The sequence below is a fragment of the Microcebus murinus genome, chromosome 11 (genome assembly GCF_040939455.1).
Source record: "Microcebus murinus isolate Inina chromosome 11, M.murinus_Inina_mat1.0, whole genome shotgun sequence".
NCBI classification, from domain to species: Eukaryota; Metazoa; Chordata; class Mammalia; order Primates; family Cheirogaleidae; genus Microcebus; species Microcebus murinus.
In genome coordinates this window covers 12,653,148-12,679,937 of record NC_134114.1, presented here as the reverse complement: position 1 = coordinate 12,679,937, position 26,790 = coordinate 12,653,148, and the positions used below count along the sequence as shown (strand labels likewise).

The 26,790-nt window shown below is 43.9% G+C and overlaps 1 protein-coding gene across 2 annotated transcripts in view; it reads left to right on the top strand.

Moving 5' to 3' along the window:
- Positions 1-26,790, top strand: part of RETREG1 (reticulophagy regulator 1) — a 135,021-nt gene that overhangs the window by 81,511 nt on the left and 26,720 nt on the right. Inside the window, exon 1 of one of the 2 annotated variants that reach the window (XM_012758553.2) lies at positions 12,841-13,951. The exons of the other annotated variant lie outside the window; for it this stretch is intronic. Within the exon in view, the coding sequence (XP_012614007.1) occupies positions 13,917-13,951 (35 nt within the window). The 5' untranslated portion in view covers positions 12,841-13,916. Of the gene's footprint in view, positions 1-12,840; positions 13,952-26,790 lie in introns of those variants that run through there. 2 annotated transcript variants of the gene reach the window in all.

The window sequence follows — 26,790 nt, the reverse complement described above, 5'->3', positions numbered from 1 at the left end:
CACAAAGGCCACAGCCAGCACCACGCAGAGTTGTCCCAAATGGGACGAGGAAGCCACTCTTGCACCCCTGTGCTGATCAGCCACTGGCTCACCCTGGGTGGAGGTGTGACATTGGGAGAGGCAGCTTCCTTCCGCGAAGACCGTACCCAAAGAGGGCTGACGGCGGTGAGCCGTTCTCTGGGTGCTCCCGCAGCTGCCGGAGTGGGTCCCTCCTTCCCCAGGGGGCCTGGCCCTGCATCACAGGACACACCGTGGGGAGAATAACAGTCCCTTTCTCGCATGCTTGATATTGACGATTAAATGGATTAATATATGTGCAAACGTCGGAACTGTGTCTGACTCACAGCAACTGATGCGTGTTTGTTAAGCAAAATTAAAATCTTGGACCTGACTCGTCTCCTCTCACTGTCTTCTTAACTACACTTCCACCTTCTTAGGTTCCAGACCCTATTTCTGGAATATGCCAGTTTCACTCCTTACTCGAGGCTTTTGTGGTTACTCCTGGGACATCTGTTCTTGGGTCCACATCTTCCCACGTAATGCAGGAGGAAGCCTTTGAGCCTGGGGCCTCTGAGCCTCTCCTGCTCTACTCCTCCTCCTAACAGAGGCAGGTGACACTGCCCGGAGCTGTCCTACGACCTGTCACACCACGTGGACCGCACAGAGTACACCCCCAGTAAGAACGTGGTGATGGAACAAATGAGGCTTGAGATTTTCTTGTCTGCTCTGCAGCATGCCTATGGATCAAAATTGATTGGTTTTTCTTGGATGCAAAATACTTTTCTACAGAATCGATTTGAGCCATTTGATACCCACAGCATTGGCCCTCCGTGAACACTGGGAGGTTTCCCTAGTGTGGTGGTTAAGTTTATGTGTCGACCTGGCCAGGTGATGGTGCCTAGTTGTTTGGTCAAACACCTGTCTAGGTGGAAAGTACTTTATAGATGCAATTAGCATCATTAGGTCAGACTTAGGGGGAAGCAGATTCTCCTTCATAATGAGGCTGGGCTGCAGCCAGCTAACTGAAGGCCCCCCAGGGAGGCAGGAATTTTGCCTCCAGATGCCTGCACACTCAGGATGGCACCTTCTGCTGGGATTTCCCGCGTGTTGGCCCACCCTGCAGATTTCAGGCTTGCCAGCCCCACAATCAGGTGAGCCAGCTCCTTAAAATAAATCTTTCTCTATGCATCCTGCTGGCTCCGTTTTCCTGAATAACCCCAACGAATACACCTAGGCACCCGGTGTGTGCTCAGTGTCCATCCCCCTGTTCTGTCGAAATTGCCGCCATGCCCGTCTGCAGGGCAGAGAGGAAGGCACCGCCCCACCCGTTTAAGCCTGTGCCCCAGCTGACTTGCCCAAGAGGAGCCCGCTTTTGCCTTTGGGCTTTGCAATGCTGTGTAATCGGGAAGAACCTGTTGTTGGTAGGAACTCCTTGTGTCTGTCTCCGCACGTGCGGCCAGCTGTACTTGCGTGGGGGAGAAGGGAGCCCAGTCATCCGGGGGGACATATGTAAACATAATGTCCCCACTCGCACAGCCATCTCTAGACTGTGTGGAAACTCATCACTTCCTGGCCTCTCGTGTGGTTTCTGACACAGCGTATCTCTTTTCGTCACTTATATTTAGGACTGAGGTGATGTTTAGATTTTAGTTGCTTGGGATGGGCACAGAAGCTGGGTCGGGAGGCGTCTTAAACAGGTCACTGCCCTTCACAGTTTTCGCCACAACTTGTGATTTCATTGTCTCATTAACAAATATAACATAAAATGAAGTCTGACAGAAAAATAATTCACATTGGTTACAAATACTCAGACTGAAAGCAGCGTCTGTCAGTGTGAATCTACCGTGAACATTTATGATGAACTGTGTGTATGGCGTTGCCATGGTTTGATGCTAAAAGTAGGTGCACATAAAGAAGCCAAGTCTCCTTTCTATTTTTAAAGCTCGGGCTTCCTCTAATCCTCAAAATAGGAAAGAAACATGAAAGGTAAGGATTCGTGGCACGGAGTGAAAGGAAATCTGGACTTGGTCGGAGTCTTGGAGATTTTATCAAAGTGAGGAGGAAATGGGCAGGTTATTGTTCGTGGCTTTCCCAAGGGCACGCTGGAAGGAGTTCACGCAGCCCACTGCTCTGGGTACGCTCGTAGCATCCAGAAGAGCATGGGGTCACCTGTCGCACGTGTGTTCCCAGAGATGGGTGCACGTGGTGTGGCCCAAGGCGGGAAGGAAGCGACATGGGGAAGGAAGCGACATCGTCGCGGAGCAGGCTGGGTGCTCGCTCCGTGGTGAAGGCCAGCTCAGCCGGAGAGGGGTGCAGGGCTGGGCAAGTGGAGGGGAGCCCCGCTGAGAGGGTGGCAGGGGGCACTGAGGCAGGGAGGTGGCCCTTCCAGATGGCCTAAGGGGTTGAGGGCGGCAGAAGCGAGGCAAAAACAAGTTCGTGGTGGGAACAATTTGAGGAACAAAAGAAATAACATAGCGCTCGGTTATCACCCCAAAGCGTAAGGTAAATACTCGAATCCTTGCTGTATAAATAACTGTAACTGGCTGAACAACTGAGTGGGGGGAGGGGAGAGACAAACCTTCCCAGTGGAAGAATTCCAAATGTTGCGTGTCCCCAACCCCCCCCCCCTCGGGAGTTAGAATTTTGTCCCTTGCGCCACCCTCCCTCCTCCTGTGAGTGTGGATTGGATTTGGTGACTTGTTCTCCAAGAATAGAGTATGGACAGGGGAAAGGATAACTGTGCAGTGGGCAGAGCTGGCAAACACTGTGTCATCTAAGTGATCAAGGTAATACCACGTGGCCCTCATGACCCCCCAGCACGACGAGATGAGACGGGCACTTCACCTCCTGGTCATTCTTCCCCCAAAGTCACACTCAGCCTAATCGTGAGAATAATGTCAGACAGATCCACACCGAGGGGGGTCTACAAAATACTCCTCAGATCTCCTAAGGATGTGAAAACCAAGGAAAGACTGAGCGCTCTCCTAGATCCCAGGAGACGAAGCAGATCGGACGACTGAGTGCGGGCTGGCGCCCCTGAAGGGATCTTGGAAGGGAAAAAAGATACTAGTGGAAAAAAAAAACGAGCAAAGTACAAATAAAGTCTGGAGTTCAGTTTCTGGTAATGTACCAATGTTGGTTTTTAGCTTTGACAAATGTGCCATGGTAACAGACGATGTTAACATGGGGGAAAATGGGTGAGGGGGATAAGGGAATTCTCTGTGCTGTCTTTGTAAGTCTTCTGCAAACCCCAAATTATTCTGAAATGAAGAGTTTCTTGAAATACAAGAAGTCCGTGTGTGCTGTAGGAGAGAGTGCCAGATGCCAGAGGAGACAGGGATTGGTGTGCGGGCAGGAGATCAGGGATCGACGCCGTCAGTCTTACTGGACCCCGTTTCTCTTCTGGGGTTTTTCAAGATTCAAGTTTTGGGTTTGTTTTATTCTATTTTTAAAATTCGTGGCCGGGTACGGTGGCTCACGCCTGTAATCCTAGCACTCTGGGAGGCCGAGGTGCGCAGATCGTTTGAGGTCAGGAGTTCGAGACCAGCCTGAGCAAGAGCGAGGACCCCATCTCTACCAAAAATAGAAAACATTTGCCGAGTATGGTGGCACATGCCTGTAGTCCCAGCTACTGGGGAGGCTGAGGCAGGAGGATCACTTGAGCCCATCCCTACCAAAAATAGAAAAAATTAGCCGGGCATGGTGGCGTATGCCTGTAGTCGCAGCTACTCGGGAGGCTGAGGCAGGAGGATCACTTGAGCCCAGGAGTTTGAGGTTGCTGTGAGCTAGGGTGACGCCATGGCACTCTACCCTAGGCAAAGAGTCAGACTCTGTCTCAAACAAAAGAAAACTCATTACTTTTCCTAGTCCCTGAAGGCATTTTGCTCATACCCTGATAGACATGAAGCCACTTATGGGACACCTTCCAGTTGCTATATCATTTGGAACCCTGAAGTGTCCTGAAGGACATAAAGCCTGTTTCTGAGAAGATACGTGATAAACCATCCGGAGACATGGTTTATCTCCAGCCAGTGACTGAGGCTATAAGAAAATGACAGCCCATGCCGTTCATAAGAAGCAGTTTACAATGGTGACATAATTGCTTCTTATGAAGGGCAGATTCCTGTGACAACCTAATGATGAGGCTATCATTTCCTTATAGCCTCAGTCACTGCCTGGAGATAAACCATGTCTCATAAGTGGACATATAGGAATTACATTAATTGGGCGTTAGGCAGGTGGGGGGGGAGAGGGGATGGGTGTATACATACGTGATAAGTGAGGTGCGCACTGTCTGGGGGATGGTCATGCTCAAAGCTCAGACTTGTGGGGGCAGGGGGGACAAAGGCATTATACGCAACCTTAAAATTTGTATCCCCATAATATGCTGAGATAAAAAAAAAAAGAAGAAACAGTTATGAGGTCTCTTAAGTGAGGGCCCTCTTTTTCCTACTTACCAAGATCAGCAGGGTGCCCAGCTGTTCTGGTAGCAAGGGCTTCTAAAGAGGCTGCTTCCTCCTCACAAAGCCTCCAGGCTAGAGGATGTTGGCCTGGGAGCCACTCCCCCACACCCATGGCCTGGAGCAGAAGTTCTTTCAGAGTCTGAGCAGCTCTCCGCTCCCTATCCAAGGCTGGGGCGGCAGGTGGCGCTCCCGTAGCCAAGCCCACGGAGTCACAAGACGGCACATGGCGGAGGGTGGCCAGAGGACGCGTTCCAGCCGCCCGACCCGCACCCTCGAAGTGAATATGAAAATGATGATTAAATGACAGGGCTGTGGGGCTGACAAGTCTCCCTTTCTCTTGGGCTTCCCCAAAACTACTGGGTAAATGTATAGCCAAGAAGCATCTTATATCATTTCCCATTCAAGGAATGAAAAAAATGTTTAACACTGACACAAGCAAAATGTAATAAGGAAGATCAACATGTACCCAAAGTATTACATAACCCATCGTTAAACAGAAGGTTGTAGGTAATTGCCCCTGTATTGCAGGGTGTTTTTAAACACAAGAGACGAGGTTTGTTTTGTGCCGTGTGCCACCCTTGTTGAGTCACTCCAGTCTTTACCATCCACAAAGACCTCTGTCTCCACGGTCTGTGGACTTGGAAAATTTCCACTTCCTTATGTTTGCTAAGAGCAGGGAGACCTGCCAGGGTTCTTTCGCTGCTGTGGCTATTTGTTCTGAATTTCTTGGAACCAAAGATTCTCCGTCAAGGAACTTCGCCCCTGAAATACACACACTATACAGCCTTAGAAGAGAGCTGTAAGGAAGAGAGCAGGCAGGGAGATCATTCAGGCACAGGGATGTTCTCTGGAGGGCAGTTTGAGCCAACTGGTAATATTGCTGCCCCCCCCCCCGGGGGAATTTGGTTTCTGCAAGTCTGTAAACTTTGCAGGGGTTTTATGGAAGTTTTTAGGGGGTGAAATGGTATGGGGAAGGACTAGAACGAAGAGAGATAAAGAAATCTAAAGAAATTGGCTTGCTATCAGAGGCAGAGTAGCTGTGTTTTAAGGATGGAGGAATGAGGAAGTAGGAACCCAACCAGCCCCAGGTGACCCACAGACGTTTTGAGAGGGAGTCACAAACCGGAGTTTGTGGAGAGTGCATTGACATGGGTCTCAGTAAACGCAGGGCACAACAGAAAACAAGCTGGTGAAGTCGGGTGATGTGAGGCATGAGGTCTGGGCACCTGTCCTGTTTTCAAGCTGTCCCCAAGCTGCCTCCTCTTCCTCTCTTTGTTTCCCGAGACTACTCCTGTACCCGTAGTTCCCCGCCACTTCTGGCTGTTCTTCCCCACCTGCCATCACCCCACCCTCCCTGCAGTGAACCCCTGAGTGAGGCGCAAATGGGTCACAGTGGACTTTACACCTCGTGTCACGCAGTCAGGTGGTCATGAACTCCTAAATATCACAAATTAATAGTTAGCAACATAGGCCAGGCGCGGTGGCTCACGCCTGTAATCCTAGCACTTTGGGAGGCCGAGGCGGGCGGATTGCTCAAGGTCAGGAGTTCGAAACCAGCCTGAGCAAAAGCGAGACCCCATCTCTACTGTAAATAGAAAGAAATTAATTGGCCAACTCATATATATAGAAAAAATTAGCCGGGCATGGTGGCACATGCCTGTAGTCCAGCTACTCGGGAGGCTGAGGCAGGAGGATCGCTTGAGCCCAGGAGTTTGAGGTTGCTGTGAGCTAGGCTGACGCCATGGCACTCACTCTAGCCTGGGCAACAAAGTGAGACTCTGTCTTCAAAAAAAAAAAAAAAGTTAGCAACATATAATGAAATTTTATTAAGAAGCATATTTGATCAGACATGAAATATACTACTACAGAGATTGGCATGACAAAAATCTAGCTGGAACAGCACAGCATCCTTGGAGGCTCTTGAGTCTTTTACGATGTTCCCTCGTGGCCTCTTCCACTCCCTTTTGCTCCCACAATTTTCAGACTCTTCTTTCTTATTTCTATCCTTCCTCAAGCCCCCATCCGTCATTACCTTCTGCAAATCTGTGTCCTCCACTCCCGGCCTTTCCCTTGCACTGGGCTGGCTTGGCTTCCTCGCCCAGCCTCCCTGCGTGGCTGCACCTGCTCTGTCCAGACCTTACTGTTCACCTTTCCAGATAGCGTCGCTTCAGCGGATCCTTTTGGGAGACACAGTTCAACCCAGAACTGGATCTGGCAGCAGGCATGGCAAGGACCGGACAGAAAGGGCGTGAGAGGTGCTCAGCCAAACTGAGTGGTCCATGGCAAAGATGTGGCACCAGGTGTTGGTCCCAGCCAAGACCATAACAGATTAGGTGACAGTCGAGTCATGACATTCCAACACAAATGAACAAAATCAAAGTTGTGACAATCAGGGGTAAGAAAATGGTGGGTTATATTGGGTTACCCTACAATTCATGGCCTAGACAGAGACACTGAGAAGAGCAAAAGGGATTTGTTCATAGTCGCACCAGGACAAGAGGTGCAACCGAGGACTGTCCCAGGCAGACTGGACAGAAACATGACTACAGTGATGTTTCCAGAAAAAGAATGGAAGAGGCCGACAGGAGAGCTGGGGGCAGGGGCAACTTCAGAGGCCCAGGGTGTTGGTTTGAGAATGCTGGCTATTTGGGGATGAAAAGAACTTAGAGGAAAACACTTCGTGTGCTAAGCTTAGAAAAAGGTAGGAAGATAAAATGGGTAACTGGGTTAAGTCTGATCTAATTATTATGGGAAGAGGCTGAGAAGAAGTCTCCCTCTTTCTCCTGCTGGCTGTCCGGATTAGGCGGGCCACTGTTCCCAGCTGTCTCTTGCACAGCTCTGGGTTTCTAAGGACCTGAGTCAGGGGCTGCCTCTTACAGGGATTGAGGCCACACTTCAGTGTCCTGCCCTGTTTAAACCTGAATAGCTCTTGTTGGTTTGGCGGTTGTGTCTTTTAGATATTATATTGCTTTGAAGGCCACTGGTCTAGGACAAGTGTCAGTATGATTCCACCAACCAGAAATCAAGGGAGGGGGCCACTGTCTCGCCCTCGGTAGTGTGGCTGACAGAGTGATTATTTATCCACCAGATCATCATTACCAAGTGGCATCATTTACACCATTGGACATATATGATCATTTGATTTTGGGTTTTTTTTTGTTTATTTGTTTGATCTAAGGTTTTTGGTTTGAAAAACGTCTTCTTCTACTTTGTTCCAGAAATAGACTTGGTTTGTTACTAGTTCCGTCCCGTTATTGCACTTTCACAAAGTGTATAACACATACTCTGAATTTTTGTGGGAAGCGCATTCTGTCTCCATGACATTGGAAGTCTTTGGTAGGATGCGGAAGGGAGGAGAAGGGGAATTCTTACACTCTCGAGCCAATGGGCGGAGAGCTTGCTTTGGTTTCCTTTCTCTCACTCTTTCAACCAGTGCATGTCTTTCACCAGTCAGCTCCTCAAAGGCAGGGACTCTTACTGGTCGGGCCTGAGCAAAAGTCCTGAAGCTGCAGCGGCCGGCTGGGGACGTGCTCCCGAAGGCCTGGGTCCCAAGCGAAAGAGCGGGCCCTTCCTTCTTTCCTTTATGGACAGCCCCGGAAAGTGCCCCCCTTCCGTTTAAAAGTAATCTTTTTTCTTTTTCATATTTTAAAAGTAATTTTTTTGTTGTTCATATAGTAAGACTAATTTGTATTTGTTGCCGAAAACTAAAAAAATACAAACAGTAAAATGAAAAATAATCATTATTTCCCTAAGCCAGAGAAGAAAGCCATAGTGAACACTTTGGTGCAGGTCCTTTGAAACCTTCTTCTTTTTCTTTTCTTTCTTTTCTCTTCTCCCCGCTCCCTCCTCCTCCTTCTCCCTTTGTCCTCCTCCTTTGCCTCTCCATCTTCATACATGGCTTTCCAGATATTTTCTTCAATGTACAAATGTATATTTTCACATGAATGGGATACATTTTGCTTTCTGTTCTCTTTCTCTCTCTTTTTACAACTATATTAGGAAAAGACTTTTATAACAATCTTATTCTTTTTAATTGCAGCATAGGATCTCATTGAACTATAATTTATTTAACCTCTTACTGATAGAACTCTAGGTTGTTATCATTTTTTTACTGTTTTAGAGAAAACATATTCATTTTATCTCTAAATTTTTAATTTTATGTGTATGATTTATGAAGTACATAATATATTTGCAGACAGTACATACATTGTAAAATAGTGCATGCATTGTAAATATATTGTTCAATAGCCCCATGTGGTCAGTAGCTGCCGTATTGGACAGTGCAGCTGGTTAGAAGAAAAACTTCAGACAAATTAAATTTAACAAATTAAATTTAATTTGAATTTAATTGAGCAAACAACAATTTGCAAATTGAGAAGCCCTCAAAACTAGCACAGGTGCTAAGAATTCCAGCCTGCTGTGTGGTCCCCCTGGCCTGCCTTCAGCAAGAATCCTGTCGGGTCAGTTTAGCAAAGAACTACCCTGCCCTCCTCACATCCCCATCAGTGGTGAGCTCAGGGCTTACCTGTGCAGCATGCTTTTCCATCAGAGTGGTGGCCTGGCTGCAGGGCCAGGCCCACCATTGTCTCCTAGGGAATCTCCGGGGACTTCGTTGTTGGTAGGGTTTGGATGGAGCAGGTCTACAGTTCCTGTAACCTGCTGCCCCTCAATGCATAAGACGCCCAGGCCAGTCCTGAGGCACCAGAGGGGGTCACGTCCAGAATTCTTGAACAGGTTCATTCTGGGCTCGAACACCTTGAACACCTTTACTCTCCTTTAACTTCCCCTCTTCTTATCTCTGACCTGCCCTCTGTGGTCCTGTAGACTAGATTCAATCATTCTTCAGAAGAAGCCCCTTGACATCTTTGAGCAGAGCTGTTGTGTCGCTAAGGTCTTTTCTCTGAGTTCTCCTGATCTGAATGATCATCTTTGAAATCTAATTCTCTATTCTGGATCTTCTCTAGAACACACACTTTAAAAACAACAACAACAAACTGCTGACTTCAATGAACTACTTTCTGGTTGTCATCGGGAACCCCTCTCACAGGCCTGAGTGAGGATCGGGCAACAGAAGACATCTGGCTTTTTTCCTCACACATTGAGACTGATCTCACCGTGTGACCTGAGATGGAAGTCTAGTGTCCTTTTTGTTTTAACGGTTTTGTTTCGTTTTAATGATTGTTCCTTATACTTTTTGTGAAAATAGTTAGGGTTAGGTTTGGGTGTGAGTAATGAAGTCTCAAAATGTTACTTTATTTCTCTCTTACCTGCAAGTTCAGAGGCAGAAGGTGTCCAGGGCTGTCGACTGCCCTCAGTGCCTGCCGGCCCCAGGCTGCTGCTTCTGTGGGCTCCGCCATGCTTGGCCTCCATTGCGCAAGTCACCTCATGCCCAAGATGGCTGCTGGGAATGCAGCAGAGGAAAATGGCATTAAGAAAAGTAGGAGGCCGAGGCGGGCGGATTGCTCGAGGTCAGGAGTTCGAAACCAGCCTGAGCGAGACCCCGTCTCTACTAAAAATAGAAAGAAATTAATTGACCAACTAAAAATATATGTACAAAAAATTAGCCAGGCATGGTGGGCGCATGCCTGTAGACTCAGCTACTCGGGAGGTTGAGGCAGTAGGATCTCTTGAGCCCAGGAGATTGAGTTTGCTGTGAGCTAGGCTGATGCCATGGCACTCACTCTAGCCTGGGCAACAAAGTGAGACTCTGTCTCAAAAAAAAAAAAAAAAAAAAAGAAAAGAAAAGAAAAGTAGACATTTAGCTCTGAAATGGCAGTGATTTTCTTAGGCCATATGATTTGATTAAATTGGAAAGGAAAATAAAATGCTCATCTAAAGTATATTACTAAAATTAAATGCGTACATATTTTGCAAGAGTGTGAATACAAGAAAATGTAAAATATGGAAGTATTGGGCCACGTGGACTTTTTCCAGAATGTGTGAGCTCTGCTGGAGAGGAAGATCCCTCAGCCAAGGGACAGACAGCCTGCAGGCTACCCCTGGCTCTGTCACCAGCGGATCACCTAACTTTGCTGGGTCACAGTTTCGGCATCTGAAAATCCTGGTGATAGCTTCAGTGGCCACATGTGTATTCTGTGAGTCCTTAAATTCTGGATGTCTAGTAGATTTCAGATCGGCAATGGTGAAGGAAACTTTGGTACCTTAGTTCCCAGCAGGACAGAAGGTGTCATCTGGGTGAGGAAGGTACAGGTAGGACCTTAGTGGGAACACTTGTCAGTCATGAAGCTACACTCTGGTTTTATCTGTGCCATCCTCAGGAATTTTAGAAAATTACATTTTCCCTTCTTGTCCTTATGAGTTTTAGAAATCAGCACGGGTGTACTCAAAGGGGTTGGAGCAAGCAATTTTAAAATGCTTGAAGAAATGCTTGAAGGAAGTACAGGTGTTCCTGCATTTACCACAGGGTTACGGCCAGATAAACCCATCAGAAGTTGAGAATATTGTAAGCTGAAAATGCATTTGAGGCCAGGCGCTCTGGGAGGCTGAGGCAAGGGGATCGTTCAAGGTTAGGAGTTCAAAATCAGCCTGAGCAAGAGCGAGACCTTGTCTCTACTATAAATAGAAAGAAATTAGCCAAACAACTAAAAATACATAGAAAAAATTAGCTGGGCATGGTGGCTCATGCCTGTAGTCCCAGCTACTTGGGAGGCTGAGGCAGGAGGATCACTTAAGCCCAGTAGTTTGAGGTTGCTGTGAGCTAGGCTGATGCCATGGCACTCTAGCCCAGGCAACAGAATAAGACTGTGTCTCAAAAAAAAAAAAAAAAAAAAAAAAAAAAGAAAGAAAAGAAAAGAAAATGCATTTGATACAACTAAGCTACTGAGCAGCACAGGTTAGCCAAGCCCACCTCAAACGTGCTCTCGGAACACTTAGATTGGCTTACAGGTGGGCAAAATCCATTGGCAACACAGTCCACTGTAGAGTATCATTTGTTTACCCTCGTGATCACGGGCTGACGGGAGCTGTGGCACTCTGCCCCCACCTGGCATCAAGAGGCATTATGCCACTGCATGGCGCTGCCGCAGGAAAAGATCAAAATTCGAAGTACAGTTTGTACTGAAAGTGTTTTGCTTTCACACCATTGTAAAGTCGAGCCATTGTAAGTCAAACAACCGTAAGTCGGGGACCATCTGTATTGGTAAATATTTCCTGGTGCTACTGGATCATTCATCTGTGACAGCACTAATCAGGTAAATGTCCTGTAAAATTGAGAGGCAGGTTTCAGGGATATATTTGGCTCTGTCGTAACCAGCAGCTATGTTTAACAATAGTCGCATTCAGATAGTCAAGAAATAGTGAACTAGGAGTTTAGGAGGAAGAAAAGGTAAAATTCATGGGCTAGAATGGTAGAACTAAGAATTAGACAAGAGAATTAGTCTTTTGTGCTGATAAGGTTTAATACAAATGCTGAAATATTATCACTGATAGTATTTTCAGTATATTTCAGCTTCTCAGTTCTTTAACACCTTAACTGCCATGTGAGCTGTATTTAACTCATGCTAGTTTTGAGCCTGGGGCCTCGTGAAGCAAATGTAACTCATGCATCTTTTACCTTTATGAACTGTGTTTCAAGGGGTATATATATAACTCATGCACAGAAAATAATAAAACACCCTAATTTTTCATTAAATTCAAAAGGACTGTTTTGTTTTCAAAATTTTTATTCTATTTTTGTAATAAAACACCCAGGAATTTTTTTTTTCTGGTATGGCCATCAATGTGTTAAAAACCTGGAATTTCCAACAATACTATACATTTCTTGGCTTCTAAGAGGTTTCTGCACACCCTGATCTTCAGAACTCAGCTTATGACTATTTTCTTTCAAGTTCCTGGTACTTGAGTTGTGTGTCTGAGGAACTGGACCTGCTTAACCTAAGACTTTGAAGTGTCTAAGATGTTAGGTCTCGTGTGAAATATTTAATCCTTTAAAGAATTGTTTCTAATTGTGACAAGCACACATCACAGAATAGCTAATGTTATGCAAAAGAAAGCAGATGACTATATTGTTTTGACATTTTACTCTCTTTAATGCTGTAGAAAATCACTTTGACAAATATAAAACGTAAAATATGAAATACAGATATCTTGCTAGGATTAGCTGTAACATATCAATGAAACACCCATATTTTTAACAGGGTATTGCTTCTTAATAATTAGATCCTGCTTTCTCTAATATTCCCAGTCAGGGAAAAAAGATGATTTAAACTTTTTATCCGAAGCTTTTAGGGTATATTCCTAAAAGAATCCCAGTAGTATTTCTCTGGGCCTTTTTTTTTTTTTTTTTTTGAGACAAGGTCTCTGTTCTCTAGCTCACCACAGCCTCAAACTCCTGGGCTCAAGTGATCCTCCCAGTAGCTGGGACTACTGGCACACACCACCATGCCCCATGCCCAGCTAATTATTTTATTTTATTTTTTGTGGAGACAGGGTCTCACTATGTTGCTCGGGCTGGTCTCGAACTTCTGACCTCAAGTATCCTCCCACCCTGACCTCTGAAAGTGCTGGGATTACAGGTGTGAGCCACCGCACCCAGCCATCTCTGGGTCTTTTTGAAAGCAAGATGTGAAGCGATTTTTGTCTTAAAACAGTCGGGAAGTGAGGGTAGCTGGTCATGGGTAACTCCTAGGCAGTGATGAGGTAAGCTGTGAAAACCCACAGCCCAGTGACAGGGACGTCTGGGGGGGAGAAAGCATTTTGCCCACATGAACACATGGACTCAACATTTGTGTATATGCTTTGCTTATTCTGAGTTGAGAAATCTAGATGATCTGAAGAAAGAGTTTCTTGCAAAACAACATCCCAATTGCGTGCTGGCCTTTGTGTTTCACTGTTTTGAGAAAGGGTCTTTTTGCTGAGTGGCTGGACATTCTCGGAACAAACAAGCTCAGCCCTTGCAGGTACAGCCCGTTGTGCTCTCTGCTTTGCAGCTCCCTCCGGTGACTCAAAAGAGGAGATTTGATAGCCCAGGGCGAAGTGTCTGCCTCCCCGTGCTCATGCCAGGGGTTGAAAAAGGAGCGGGAAAGGGCAGGCAGGCCTCGGTGAAGTCATCCAATAAAGGTTACCAGCTGGGCAGGGCACCTTCTCACACGACTGCAGAGAGAATGCTGGAAGCTGGGCAGCGCTTGCTCCCAGCTGCCTGTCACGGTACTGGGAGTAAGAGGTGACCTATTTATTTTTAGAAGGGGGCAGTCATAATAACCCCGCTCCTAGCTTCATTCAAGGCAGGCAGACGCCTTGGAAGTTTGTAAACACCAATTTTCTGAGTAAGGGAGGAGCGCTTTTTTTCCCAAAAAGGAAAGAACTTCACTACTGCGGTTTTTCCTCTCCTGATATTCAACTTTAGAGTGGAAAAGAAACTATTGTTTGGCCTCATTAGCCGTGGGGAGCAGGTGCCACAGCCTTCTCCACTGGTATTATTTTTAAAGGGCAGAAATGCCTGAAGGTGAGGACTTCGGACCAGGCAAAAGGTAATTGTGGTATATATTGCACTTATTTTTCTTGAGTCTGTTGCATTGGCGGGTTATCTTTATGAAAATATTATCACTAATTTAAAAAGTAGTTTAAAATTAAAAAAAAAATAAGAATACAATTCCTTAATTCCAGGAAACTGAATATTCTTTGACATGAACTGCCTGAAGAGATACAAATCATATACTCATAAAAACATATGCAAATATGTTTTTCCTGATTAAGGAAGTGGTAGCCCGAGATTTTTTTTTAAAAAATGTTTCTCCATACATAATGTAAAGTCTGCTTGAATTTTTTGATGGTGGATTTTTAACTTTGGACAATAGTTGTTGGAAATCTAAGCTAATGAGCATTTTAGAGACTTGAGCATTTCTAGAGGCCGAATAATGGACCAATATACCAACTTTGATGTTTTAAAACTTTGTCTTTTAACCACAGGTCTTATCTTTGAAAATGTGATCAGTTGGGCCCCCATATGTGCTATATTAATTGTATCAGTGTTTTTATTAATATCTAATTCTAGATATTAATTTTATTAATATCTAATCTAAGAAGGTGGCATCTAGAGAGGGTAAAGGAAACTGGCAATGAATTCTTGCTAATGTGAACACAACTATCCCCATATTGAAAGTGCCCATTTGCACCCATTGCTGTTAACAAAACTTGCATGACTCAGATGTCTTCATCGGAATTCCAATTGGGGTCATTGAAATTTGAATATGAGGAAGTAAGAAGAAAACTATTAAACAAGGGAAAGGGGTCATTGACAATTTTATTGTCAAAGAAAGTGGAAACTGGTAACTCTCTAGGAACAAGAGCACCAAAATATATTTTTGTCATTGTATTAAAGACAAGCATCCCCTTTCAGCCACGGTATGTGGGGCATGTTTGTGTGGGTGGTGATTGTCATCAGTTGTCATAGCGTCCTTCAAGACTAATTATCTCTTTCATTTTCTAGCTTTTATTTTCTTACAAATTCCTTTCCAGTACATCGACATTAAGTTGACATTTAATTGAGCAATGAAACAACTTTCTGCATAAAATGAGACAGTGAATCAATTGCGGGAAGATGAAATTTATAGTAGTGCCTAGGGTGGGATATGGGTCAACTAACTAGTAAGGAAAACATTTTTGAAGACATGTAAATGGGTTTGGAGGTGATGGGTTGATCTTCTGGTGTTGTGTGTATCCCCTTCTGTGACATGTTAATATTTCTGGAAACAGGACTTTCCTTTTGCTCTTGGCACGTAGGCATTTCCAGCAGCTCTCTGCATAGAATTTTGCACATAATAGGCATTTTTAATAAATACTTGTTTAATGGAATAACACTATTTATAAGCCGTTTTATACCCTCAGTACATATCTAGGGAGCCTGATTATTATAGAGACTGAAAGGGAGGAGAGATTTGACAGAAATGTGATATAGGGTTGCTTTAATGAAATACAGTATTTTCACAATTAAATTAAATAGCAGTTAATGGTTAATAATATTTTGAACTAACAGTTTGTGATGTAGACTAAACAACATAAGGATTTTTCTAAGAATATTTTACTGGTTAAAAAGGATAAATAAATAAGGAGAATGCATATATACTCTCATATATATATTATATAGTATATATACACACACATAAATATATATTACATACACATATAATGATTATTACTGAGGTTAATAACATATTTGATTGAAAATGGGAAACTCCCTCTCCTTTGCAGTAGCCTATTCTGCCCTCCTACCCCCTTTTATTTTGATGAGATCACTTTTAGCTCTTAACAGTGGTGGTTTTCGTTGCAATATACTTTGCTTTACATCATCCATTTGTTTGCTTTTTCTCTATTTGTGCAGAAAGAACGGGCGTCCTAGACTCGGGAAGGTTTAGAGCTAGGCTAGAAATAACATATTGAGAGGGAATTTTGCTCTTGCTAAATTTGAGATCAAATGCCATTGGACGAGTCCTTTGGTGCCATGTCTAAAAGAGAAATAACTATTATAAGTTGTATATCTGCTGCCAGAGCCTGTTCTGAGCACTCGACTGCAGCAGGTTCTAGTTGGATCTCACGTTGATGTTACTTTAGTATTGACGTTACTTATTGATGTTACTTTAGTATTGACGTTACTTATTGATGTTACTTTGGTCCCATTTTGGGACTTGGGGACCTGGATTGCTCTGTCACTGCCAGTGAGCTAAATCTGAGTTTCGTCTTTATTTTATTTTTTGTTACTTTTTAAAAATTTCAGAATATTAGGGGGGTACAAGCGTTTGGGTTACATAAATTGCTTTTGTACCGTTTGAGTCAAAGTTATAAGTGTGCCCATCCCCCCAGTGAGGGGAGGCGAGAGGGTGAGAAAGAATAACACTCTGCAGCAAGGGAGGAAGACAGAAACCCAAACAGGGAGCATCGGGCGCTAGAGAAGAGGGAAAGAGCAATGGGGGGAAGTGGATGAGATCAAGAAATAGGAGGAAAAGTCTCCCCTGGCCAGAGGCCTGGAGCTACGGTGGTTCCTTGTCCCACCTCATCTTGGGCCTACCTTAAAGCCGTGGCCCAGCAGGTCCTCTGCAATGCCTTCGGCAGCCTGGGCAGAGGGTGGTCCCAGCTGTCACAGAAGGGAGAAGGAGCCCAGCCACCAAGACTGAGCTCTTAATGCGGCTTGTCACTTCCGCGGCGGAGATTTACGTTCACACGTCCATTGGTTCACTCGGTGGGTATTTATAGAGCTCTGAATTTAAGCCAGTTGTTGTGCCAGGGAATGGGGTGATGGCTTCGGCCCCTGCTGTCACAGAGCACACAGCCTGAATGGGGGAGACACACAGCAAGGTAAAAATAAGTAGATTAAGGGAATTCCTGCCCATAAGGACTAAGAAAATCAAAATGGTAATGTGAGAGAGGACTGGGTGTGTGGGGTGGGGTGAGTGGGTGGTACAAAACCAAATGTCGGCCACTAATTCAGGACTCTGTGAAGCACTGTTCTTTGACGTGTCATTTGGTAAAGACTTAAAAGTTTGGAAGCCCACGGAGCCTGTGAAACTGTAACTTTGCAATCACCAATTTTGGCTGCTCAGAGAAGTTTTTGTTATGGCTTTGCTCTAGAGTGGTGAAGTTGCCATCTCTCTCTGTTCAGGGTATACGAAGGGCTGTTGTATTTAAGAAAACCAAAGCTCTTTTAAAGCTCAACGGTCTGTGTAGTATTTGGAAATGTCATTAGTAATTGCATTGAATTTTGTCCTTGGAAGGTTTAAAAGAAATTGCTTTTAATGTATGCTTTAATCCAGATGTTCTAATAATTCAAGTTGGACAGATTATGGGATTAATTTTATATTGTGGATAAAGCCCAGCGTCGATGATACCCTTTCTTTAAAATGTAAGGTGAGGATGAGAAAAGCCTCGCACAGAAACCTGACCAGGGTGCTCCAACTCAAGTTTGTGTGCTTCAACCTTCAGTGGAGGCAGACTCCTCTGAACGAGCGTATTTCAACTTTTCTATGTTTAGAAAAGTCCTTCTGCTGCCTTCGGTTTTGAAATAGGCACAGAGAGATGAAGTAAATAAAAAGTCGTTAAGGGAAGGAGTTGCGATTTGAAGGCAGGGAGCTGACTCTTGAGTCCGTGCAAATAGACACGTATATAGTAGTTGCACGGGGGTGTTAACACTCAGAAAGAAGGTCAGTGTGGGTTCAAGAAAGGCCAGTGGGATTGGTGCACAGGAGAAAGGAGAGTGGCTGGGGATCAGTGGGAGGGGTGAGGTGGACAGGAGCCCCTCACTGGGCCCTGTAGACGGTGGTGTGCTGGGGAGAGTTGTACAGCCGGCTCTCTGGGGGAGGGAAGCCCTGAGCCATAGCATTTGCCAATTCCTGCAGTGTAAATACTCCCACTGTGGATGAGTGCACGCCACACACCCACACGAGGTCACTGAAAGTAGATAATCTCAATACTGGCTCTCGGGAGCCTGTGGTCAGCCCCGGCACACAACTGATTGAGGCCCAGACAAGGGTTAGCATTTAATTCTGTGTTACATCTTCTCCATTTACACGTCTCTAAGGTGTAATAGACATTCAGCAAAGATTTGTTGAAGGAATTAATGATTTATTTTTCTTCCACTCTCCTATACAGTCATGGAAAATGTCTATCAGGTTATGGAAAACATTTACCACTTTTGAAATCCCACTTTGACCCAGCTGGGCTAATATTTGCCATTGATTAAGAACACGTAGAACAACGCAGTAGTTCTGTCCTTGCTACAATAGAGTTTGTTTTGTGTGAGATATCTTAATCACCGGTTAATAAGTACTGTGCTTCCTAAACCCTTGCAGCTCCCCAGTTAGTTTCCAGTAATCGAGCCCCTGTTAGAGCTGATTTCTATTTTATAAACACAGGGTGACTAATTTTTGCTGCCATCCCTAAAATGTGATGAAAGTTTGTTTGGTTTTCAGTACCCAAGGAGGGCTGCAGCTGCTGTTTGGTGGGCCATGGGACGGTCTGGCCCTGGTGGCTGATGGAACAAAAGCCTCATTGTGTGGGCTTCCCCTTCCTCCCTGCCCTTGTCCCTTTATGGCAAATCTGTGTCCACATCCATTCGATGTCTTGCTGCTTCTCCACAGCAGACTAATCTGGGTCCTGCAGAAGGTATGTGAGCACAGAGGCCTGCCTAAGGGGCAAATCTCATACACTGTTACTCATATGTTTTATAAAACAACATCTCATTAAATGGCTTCCCACAAAAGGATGTTATAGCTATTCACTTGGGGAGATAAAAGTAGTATTGGGGGGAAAAGATGATAAAGATAGAAAGATCAACTGTAAGCTTAAAACCCTACAAATATACTGTTGTATTTTTTTTCTAGTTCTTCTTGGATGTATTTTCTTGGCAAAGAAATACATGTTATACATATTATATTATAGTCATATAATAAGTGTATGATGCATATACTTGTGTGCTGCTTTTCTCTCTCATAAGCATTCCCAGTGGCATCTGAACATCAGAGGCATTTTTGAATGCCTGCAAATATATTCTGTCCTTTGGATTTGTCCATTGGTATTAATCATTGTTATTTAAAATTGTTTTGCATTTATAAATGAGAGTGGGATATAACAGTGTATTTTTTCTAATTAGGGGAATGATGGAATCAAAGGTTGGGAAGGTCAACTGCTGGTTTCTTAAGGCCTGGGCCTGGAAACCAACAGAACATTGTTTCTACTGCATTCTATTGGTGGAGCAGCCCAAGAGCCTGATTTGACGAGAGGGAAAATAGAACCCACTTTTCCCTTGGGAAGAATATCAGAGAATTTTAGGGCTTTTTTTTTTTTACAAATAAAGGAAACAGAAAAAAATGCTTACTTAATATTTATTGTTATAAAATTTTATCAGTTGTCAGTGGAAAGGATATCTATAGTGAAATCTGCTATCTGGCCCTCTCTCCTGCTCTTAGAAAAATTGCAGTCTGACGACCTGTTTCCCTAGCAGGTGATGCTCCAGTGGTCTGTTCTCTTGATGAACATGCTCATTTACATAGAATAACTTTCTGGTTATTTAAAGCTCACATTTTTAAGCATAAACAAGTCTAGCCCTTTTAACCATTCTGCAGGGTGGCGGTGAGCATGGGTTTTGGAATGATGCAAAGCTGTTTTTGATCCTGGCTGCAAATCTCAGCCTCGCCATGTCCTAGCTGGGTAACCCTGGACAAGTGAATTTCACTTTATTATCAGTAAAATGGGGATAATAATACCTACTTTATAGGTTTGTTTTATAGATTAAATATGGTAAGCCACATTGACTAGTTTAGTGAATGGCTCATTGTTAACTCCTTCAAAGTGATTGTTAACAATAATGATAATAATAATAATACGTAATTCATACATTTCCTTAAGCAATACAAAACAGGTCACACTAGAGTGAAAACACCTCGACTATTTGTGGTCTATCCCTTGGGCGTATCCCGATTGCTAGACATAACATATAGGGAGTGTCCTCAGCGTGTGCGGTGTATCCATTCTCTCTAGGTGGGGGTCTCAACTGAGGGTGTGCCGTCACCTGTCCAACTCCCTAAATAGCTCTGAAGTGCATTGCTGGTTGGTCTGGTCTGGGCAGTCTACGGGCTCTTCCTGTTTGGGATAGGACTATGAAGGGCGAGTGTTTGGTTCACCTTGTTTTGACACTTCCTAGGATTGCTTTAACCCAGGAGAATGTCAGTGTTGTGGCACAGATTTCATTGAGTGAACAAATCCCCTAGGGGGAAGTGAAGATGTCGCCCAGTGCATCTTCACTTTGATATGATATGAGTATCCACAGCAGGGTTGCAGGCTCAGGACGGGTATGTCTCTTGTATGGTTGGTTTGCTTTAATCTTATGGACACTGTGAATCTTCTAAAGGGTCCTATTTCCATCCCTGATTGAGCCATTCGAAAGTTTGGAGCTACAATTATAGTTCCTCTCTAGCAGGTGTGTCGAACTCTCTGGAATGCACTTCTATATGCTCTTCTTTTGCATGGCTTTATTATCCTCTTCCCTTCAGGTCCTTTAGCCTCATTCATTGTATCACCTCACCCCACCCCCTGCCGCCTCACCCCCACCCCAGGATTACATAGGTTGTGCGCTAAGGCATCCAGCTGAGAGAGCCAGTGTGGGACTGCCAGTCATCCCAGACTCTGACCCCAGAGCAGCAGATGTCCTGGTTTGGTACTCATCTCCTGGGTTGAGGGTGCCATTTTCTGTGTTGCACAAATGTATCCTGTGGCTAAGAGAACAGCCTCTGCCATACACAGATTAAGTATATGTATACACACACACACACACACACACACACACACACACACGCAGACAATTAAGTGTCCCATTCACCTAGTTTTAAATTTAAGGCTAGGACACAAAAAGCAGTTCCATTCTAGAAAAGGTCAGTTAAGGGTTGGGAATAGGAAGAAAAAAATGCAATGCATCGATTTTTGCTTTTCAGAAAGTGGGGCATCAGCCATTCAGTGCTTAAAGGTTGCTTTGAGAATTGGTATTTTATTCAGCAATCAGATATCTCCTTCAACTAAAATCCAGGGAGTTGGATTTGTTTCTGTGGCTGGTCGGCCCCGTTGCAGCCTACATTCTTAATGTACGATAAGAGCCAGCCACAACTCAGAAGAAAGACCTCCAGGCAGAAGTGAGTTTTAGAACTCTGCTTACGTTTTTTTCAGCTGTTCTCATGAAACCACTTGTCAACTGTGGGAAAATAAAATGACCTCCTGTGGGAACGCTGGCCTGAGTAGGCATGTCCTCATCCAGTGTCTTCTGTGAGGAAGATGAAATTAGGCAAGACACTTCTACCCCGATAGGCTCTTACTTGCATTTTTTGTAATTTCTCCCTCACACTCTTGCTCATCCCCATAATCTCTCATTCTTCTATTTCTCTTTAACCCTTTCCGCTCCCTGTTCTCTTCGCATCAGTGAGCTGCCGTCTCAAACCCATCGCACCTGCTGTCTCTGGATCCCCAGTTGACAAAGGCAAGAGGCAAAGCCTGGATATAGCAATGTACGGCAATGCGTCTAAGTCACAGTGTCCTGAGGCAGAAGTTGGGAAATGGTGGGGTGTGGAATGTCCCAGTTTTCCTGGGGAAATGCACACGGGGTACGTGATGGCCTAGGGGACCGCCGTGTTGGCTGGCTCCATGTGGACGAACCAACCCGCTCATCAGGGAGACAGAGGAAATGCGAGTCTCAAAGGAAGTCTGCCAGGCCACCACCCTCTTTCCTGCTTCAGCCTCATTTTTGCAGGGTTAGCCTGCTCTGGGAGTAATTGTCACCCCATGGCAAATACCATGGAGGGCTATTAAAGATGTTGCTCTGTGGCCCTTAGTCCTGTCTGGGGGAGGCATCACCAGACTGTGGATTCTTTGTTTTGGAAGGGGGATTGCAGCTGTGAGTGCCTGATTGGGGAATAGGTGAGCAGAAAGGGTCAAAGCCCAGAATGTTCTCTCTGGCTGGTAGCAGTGATTTATGAAGGGTCACTGCGTCCGCAACATGCAAGTGTTTCATGGGTGGGGACTGGCACTCCCGGAGTTGGGCAGACACGCACACATGATGGTGGCGGTGGTTAATGAGTGTCACGTAGTAATTACCATCAGGACTCGGCCCCCTTGCTAGCCGTGTAAGCCAAACAGAAGCAGCTGCGCACCAATAGCGCTCTGACTCAGGAAGTGGCATTGCAGCCAGGTGGTGTTTTGGTTGCACTAGAAGCAAATGCTTTATTCTGTAAAGAAAATAAACCCATCTATCAATGGAGCATCTTAAAATTACGCCTATAAAAATGATAAACTCCACCTTTAGTTCAGGTAAGGGGATTATAAGTGTATTTATATTTCTTAGCAATTACTAGTTTCTACCGCTTCTTCTATTCGGGAATCACAAATTGTGTGACATATGTATAATGTTTCTGGAGTAGTTTATAACATTAGTGGTGGATAACTTCCCCTCCAAAGTAATTGGAGCAAACTCCATGATTGGAGTAAATGGAACAAAAATTCTGAGTACAGTCATGCTCTGCATAATGATGTTTGGGTCAAGGTCAGATCACATATATGATGGTGGTCCCATAGATTATAGTGGAGCTGGAAAATTCCTGCTGCTTAGTGATGTCTTCATGATCCTGACCCTGGGTAGGGCTAGGCTAATGTGCATGTTCATGTCTTAGTTTTTAACGAAGAAGTTTAAAAAATAAAAAAAATTTTAAGATAGAAAATAGTGAATAAGGATATAAAGAAAGAAAATAGTTGTATACATCTGTACAATGTGTTTGTGTTTTAAGCTAAGTGATATTACGAAAGAGTCAGGTCAGGCATGGTAACTCATGCCTATAATCACAGCATTTTGGGAGGCTGAGGCGGGAAGATTGCTTGAGCCTAGGAGTTCAAGACCAGCCTGGGCAACATAGCAAGACCCTATCTCTACAAAAAATAAAAAAATAAAAAAAAATTTAAAAAACCTTAAGGGGTTAAAAAGTTTTTTTTAAAGAAGTTTATAAAGTAAAATAGTTACAGTAAGCTAAGGTTAATGTATTATTGAAAAAAGAAAATAATTTTTAAAAATTCAGTATAGCCTAAATGTACAGTATCTACAAAGTCTTCAGTACAATGCAGTGACACCCTAGGCCTTCACATTCACTCACTGCTCACTCACTGACTCGCCCACAGCAACTTCCAGTCCTGCAAGCTCCCTTCTTGGTAAGCATGCTATGTAGGTGTACCATTTTTTTTTTTTATCTTTTATACTGTATTTCTACTGTAGAAATACAGTAGATATGTATTTAGATATATAATCTACGTATATCTCTGTGTTTAAATATATTTAGATACACACATACTTACCATCGTGTTACAATTGCCTACAGTATTCAGTACAGGTGTGTGCTGTACAGGTGTGTGGCCTAGGAGCAAGAGGCCACACCCTATAGCCTAGGTGCGTGGCAGGCTGTTCCATCTAGGTTTGTGTAAGTGCACTCCATGATGTTTGTGTCATGACAAAATCGCCTAGTGACTTTTCTTGGAACGTATTCCCGTTATAAAGTGACACGTGATTCTAGTCATAGTTTCTCCATCCTGAAATACTGTGAAAACTACCTTTTAGAAGTTAATTTGTGCTAAGGAAGGCTTTGAGATATAGATTTTATTATAAAATGAATACATGCATAGAGAAATTATAAACCTAGAATGAATGGACTTGCTTGCTGAAACAAGAAGAAGAGATTTGTTCAATGAACTAAGATACAATAAACATTGGCATCAGTGATAAAGGAAGTAACTGATAATCCTTTTTTTTTTGGGCACAGTGGAAGGGAAAACTGGAATCTGTCGTGTCCCATACGGCAAGTGTTGAGCATTTGACGGCAAATAGCTTCCCTCTCTCGTGCCAACTCCTACAAACTGGAAATGGTGCCTGGCGCTCTGATAAGGATCATGAGGGTTTGTTGGGAAGTTTCTGGAAAGAGTACTACAACCCATTAGCGCAGCCCGCCATGTGTGGGAAGAGGGGACTAGTGCATGCCTTCCCTGGGGTGAGGACAGGGGGTGATAATTTTTCTTTTTACTTAGTTAGATAAACTTTGAAAGACCCTACCAATGTTCAGTGATGTTGATGTCACTGTGACTTTTATCCCCCTTCCCATTAGTTGCCAATGTTCTGACACTTAAGATCCTGGCAGCTTTACCTAGGAAAATATGAAGGTTAGGTGCCTCCTTGCTAAACCTGGGATAAACATCTAGGGCAAGTGCTATTTTTAAGATTAGAGGGGAAAACTTTGCCATGGTAAAACTTTACAAGTCAAATCCAGCAGGGCAGCTTTGCCAATGACGTGACAAGAAGTTGTGTGCATTTATTTCATTTATTGTTAGCTGAGGGATGATCTCTCATCCAACTTTTGTAGAAGAACGTTGTTTCATCTGGAAGAGAACAGGCCTGGGAGGCTGGTGGGTTGAAGGTGGAGAGACTGGGTTCTGACCCTGGCGTTGCCACTTCGTGGCTGTGTCTGTTTTCTCATCTGGAAAATAGAGGCATTTTACCCACTCTGTCAGATTGTTGTGAGGATTAGAGAATAGAGATAAAGCTCTGATGTCGTTCCTAGCACTTGGTATGTGCTTAATAAATAGGAGGTACTATTATAGTAGAAGCTCTCTTAACAATTCCTAGTAGTAGCTTGCTAGGTTAATCAGTGATCTCCAACATCTCTGTACAGCTACATGTCTGAAACCATGACACCCTGAAGTAGCAGACTCCTGTGGCCCTCGGTCAGATCCACCCTGCAGCCTGATTTTGTAAATCAAGTTTTATTGGATTATAACCGTGCTCTTTCATTTTCATGTTGTCTATGGCTGCCTTCTTGCTACACTGGCAGAGTATGGACAACAAAGCTGAAAACATTTACTATCTGGCCTTTTACAGAAAATAGTTGCCTAACCCACTCTGGTATATAACAGCTTCCACCATTTGAGTTGTGTGCTTACTGAATCAGTTGTGTTTATTCTCAAATCTCTTTGTGCCCATTGTTGTCGCTATTGTACTTGCATAATTTAATTATAAATTATTAAACTGGTGAAATGAGATCAAAAAGAGTATTGTGGCAGATTCTGGTTATTCTCAAATACCCAGCTTCCCTTTCTTCCGAGGGTAATAGAATCCAAGTTTCAGCTGGATGGTGGCCACCAGCAATTGAACTGTGTTTCCTAAACTCTCTTGAAGCTAGGCGTGGCCATGGGATTATGTTCCAGCCAGTGGGAGGTGAGTGAAAGTTGTACGTGCAACTAGCAGGCCATGACTTTAAGGAGAAAGGGGAATGCCCTTCCCTTCCCCCCTTCCTGCTGGCAGCAATGTGGGTGGGGTAGCAGGAACTGTAGTAACTAACTATCCATGTCCATGGGGTGGCAGTGTGATTGGAGAGTGTCTGAGCAACAAGATGGGTGTAACATTATGGACATACCATGTCCTCCGGGACCTCTAGTCTCTGTTCTCACAAGAGGAAGAAATGAACTGCTCTCTTGTTTAAACCACTGTTGCTTTGACATTTGATATAATAGTTGAATTTATTTTTAATACAGACAGCTGTTTATCTGCATGAAAATTAAGTCAGTGCATTGGAGAGAGTCGGTAAGGGCAAGTTACTAATATTGCTATTTAAAAAATATGTCTTCCCAGTAACAGATGCTAAGATGGAAAAAAAAAGATGAAGTATAAATTATTATTGAAAAAATTAAGTATATTAAAAAAAATAAAATAAATATGTGGACAAAACAACTAAAAAGGTTGGTAGGGATTGAGCATAAAATTTTAGGATGGTCCTTTACTTGGCTTTGACTTATGTCATTAAATTCTTGCTCCTTTTAAAATAAATGAAACTAGAAATCATGCATAATACATGGGGGTATGTTTTATGCAATAACACCAATCTTTGTTCCAAGCTCTATCTAAATCAATTGGCAATTTTATAAAATTTCCTCAGCACCTATACATAAGTTAATATTTGTTGGATTAAATTGAATACCCCAGGGTTGTATTGCTTGGTTTGTTAAGTCCCTAGTCTGCATTAAAGTTATAGCCTGAATCTAAGAATATTCATACCAATTTCTTGTTAATATGGTTTGGCATTAATAGCTAATCTATACCATCCTAGATAAAGGATGGAGGTGTTATCTGATACTGAAAAAGCAGCTTAAAAGTGGCCATTGTTTGCAATATATAAGGACAGGATATAGTAGCCCTTTTAAACTTCATGATGAAACTCTTAGAATGGAAGATTTAATTACTCCCAGGAAATTAGGCCCTGACATGTAGCAGCACCCACTGTTTTTAGTAAATTTGCCTTTACCTTCCAACTCCCATTTATGGAATCTCCAGCTGCATGTTTCCAGTGAAATCAGAGACCCTTGCTTTGACTAAACACAGAACTTCTAGTTCTGTATTTTACTGACTTTGCTAAAGAAAGATAACATCATTGAGGATCCAGCTGGCTGAGCCTACAGGAGGCAGGCCAGCAGGACACCTGCTCTCACCATGCAGTCCCAAGGGCCTGAAAATCAGCCTGGGACATCATAGAAATCCATTATAAATGAAAGGTGAAACTCCTTATGGCTTTAATCTTTTCCATTATGGGACCACAAATATTGGAATAACCTGGGTTTGACATTTTTACATTTTAAATATGCTCACAGCATCAGAAGAAAAGAAGTAGGCTGGGCCTTTCTCCGCATGTTAGGAGGCCTGTTGGCTGGGAACCACTTTGGTCCTGGGACCTGACACTATGACAGTATTGTACTTGAAGTGTCACTGACAGCTACTAAGATTCTCATTCCCATCATTATCACCAGGGATGTT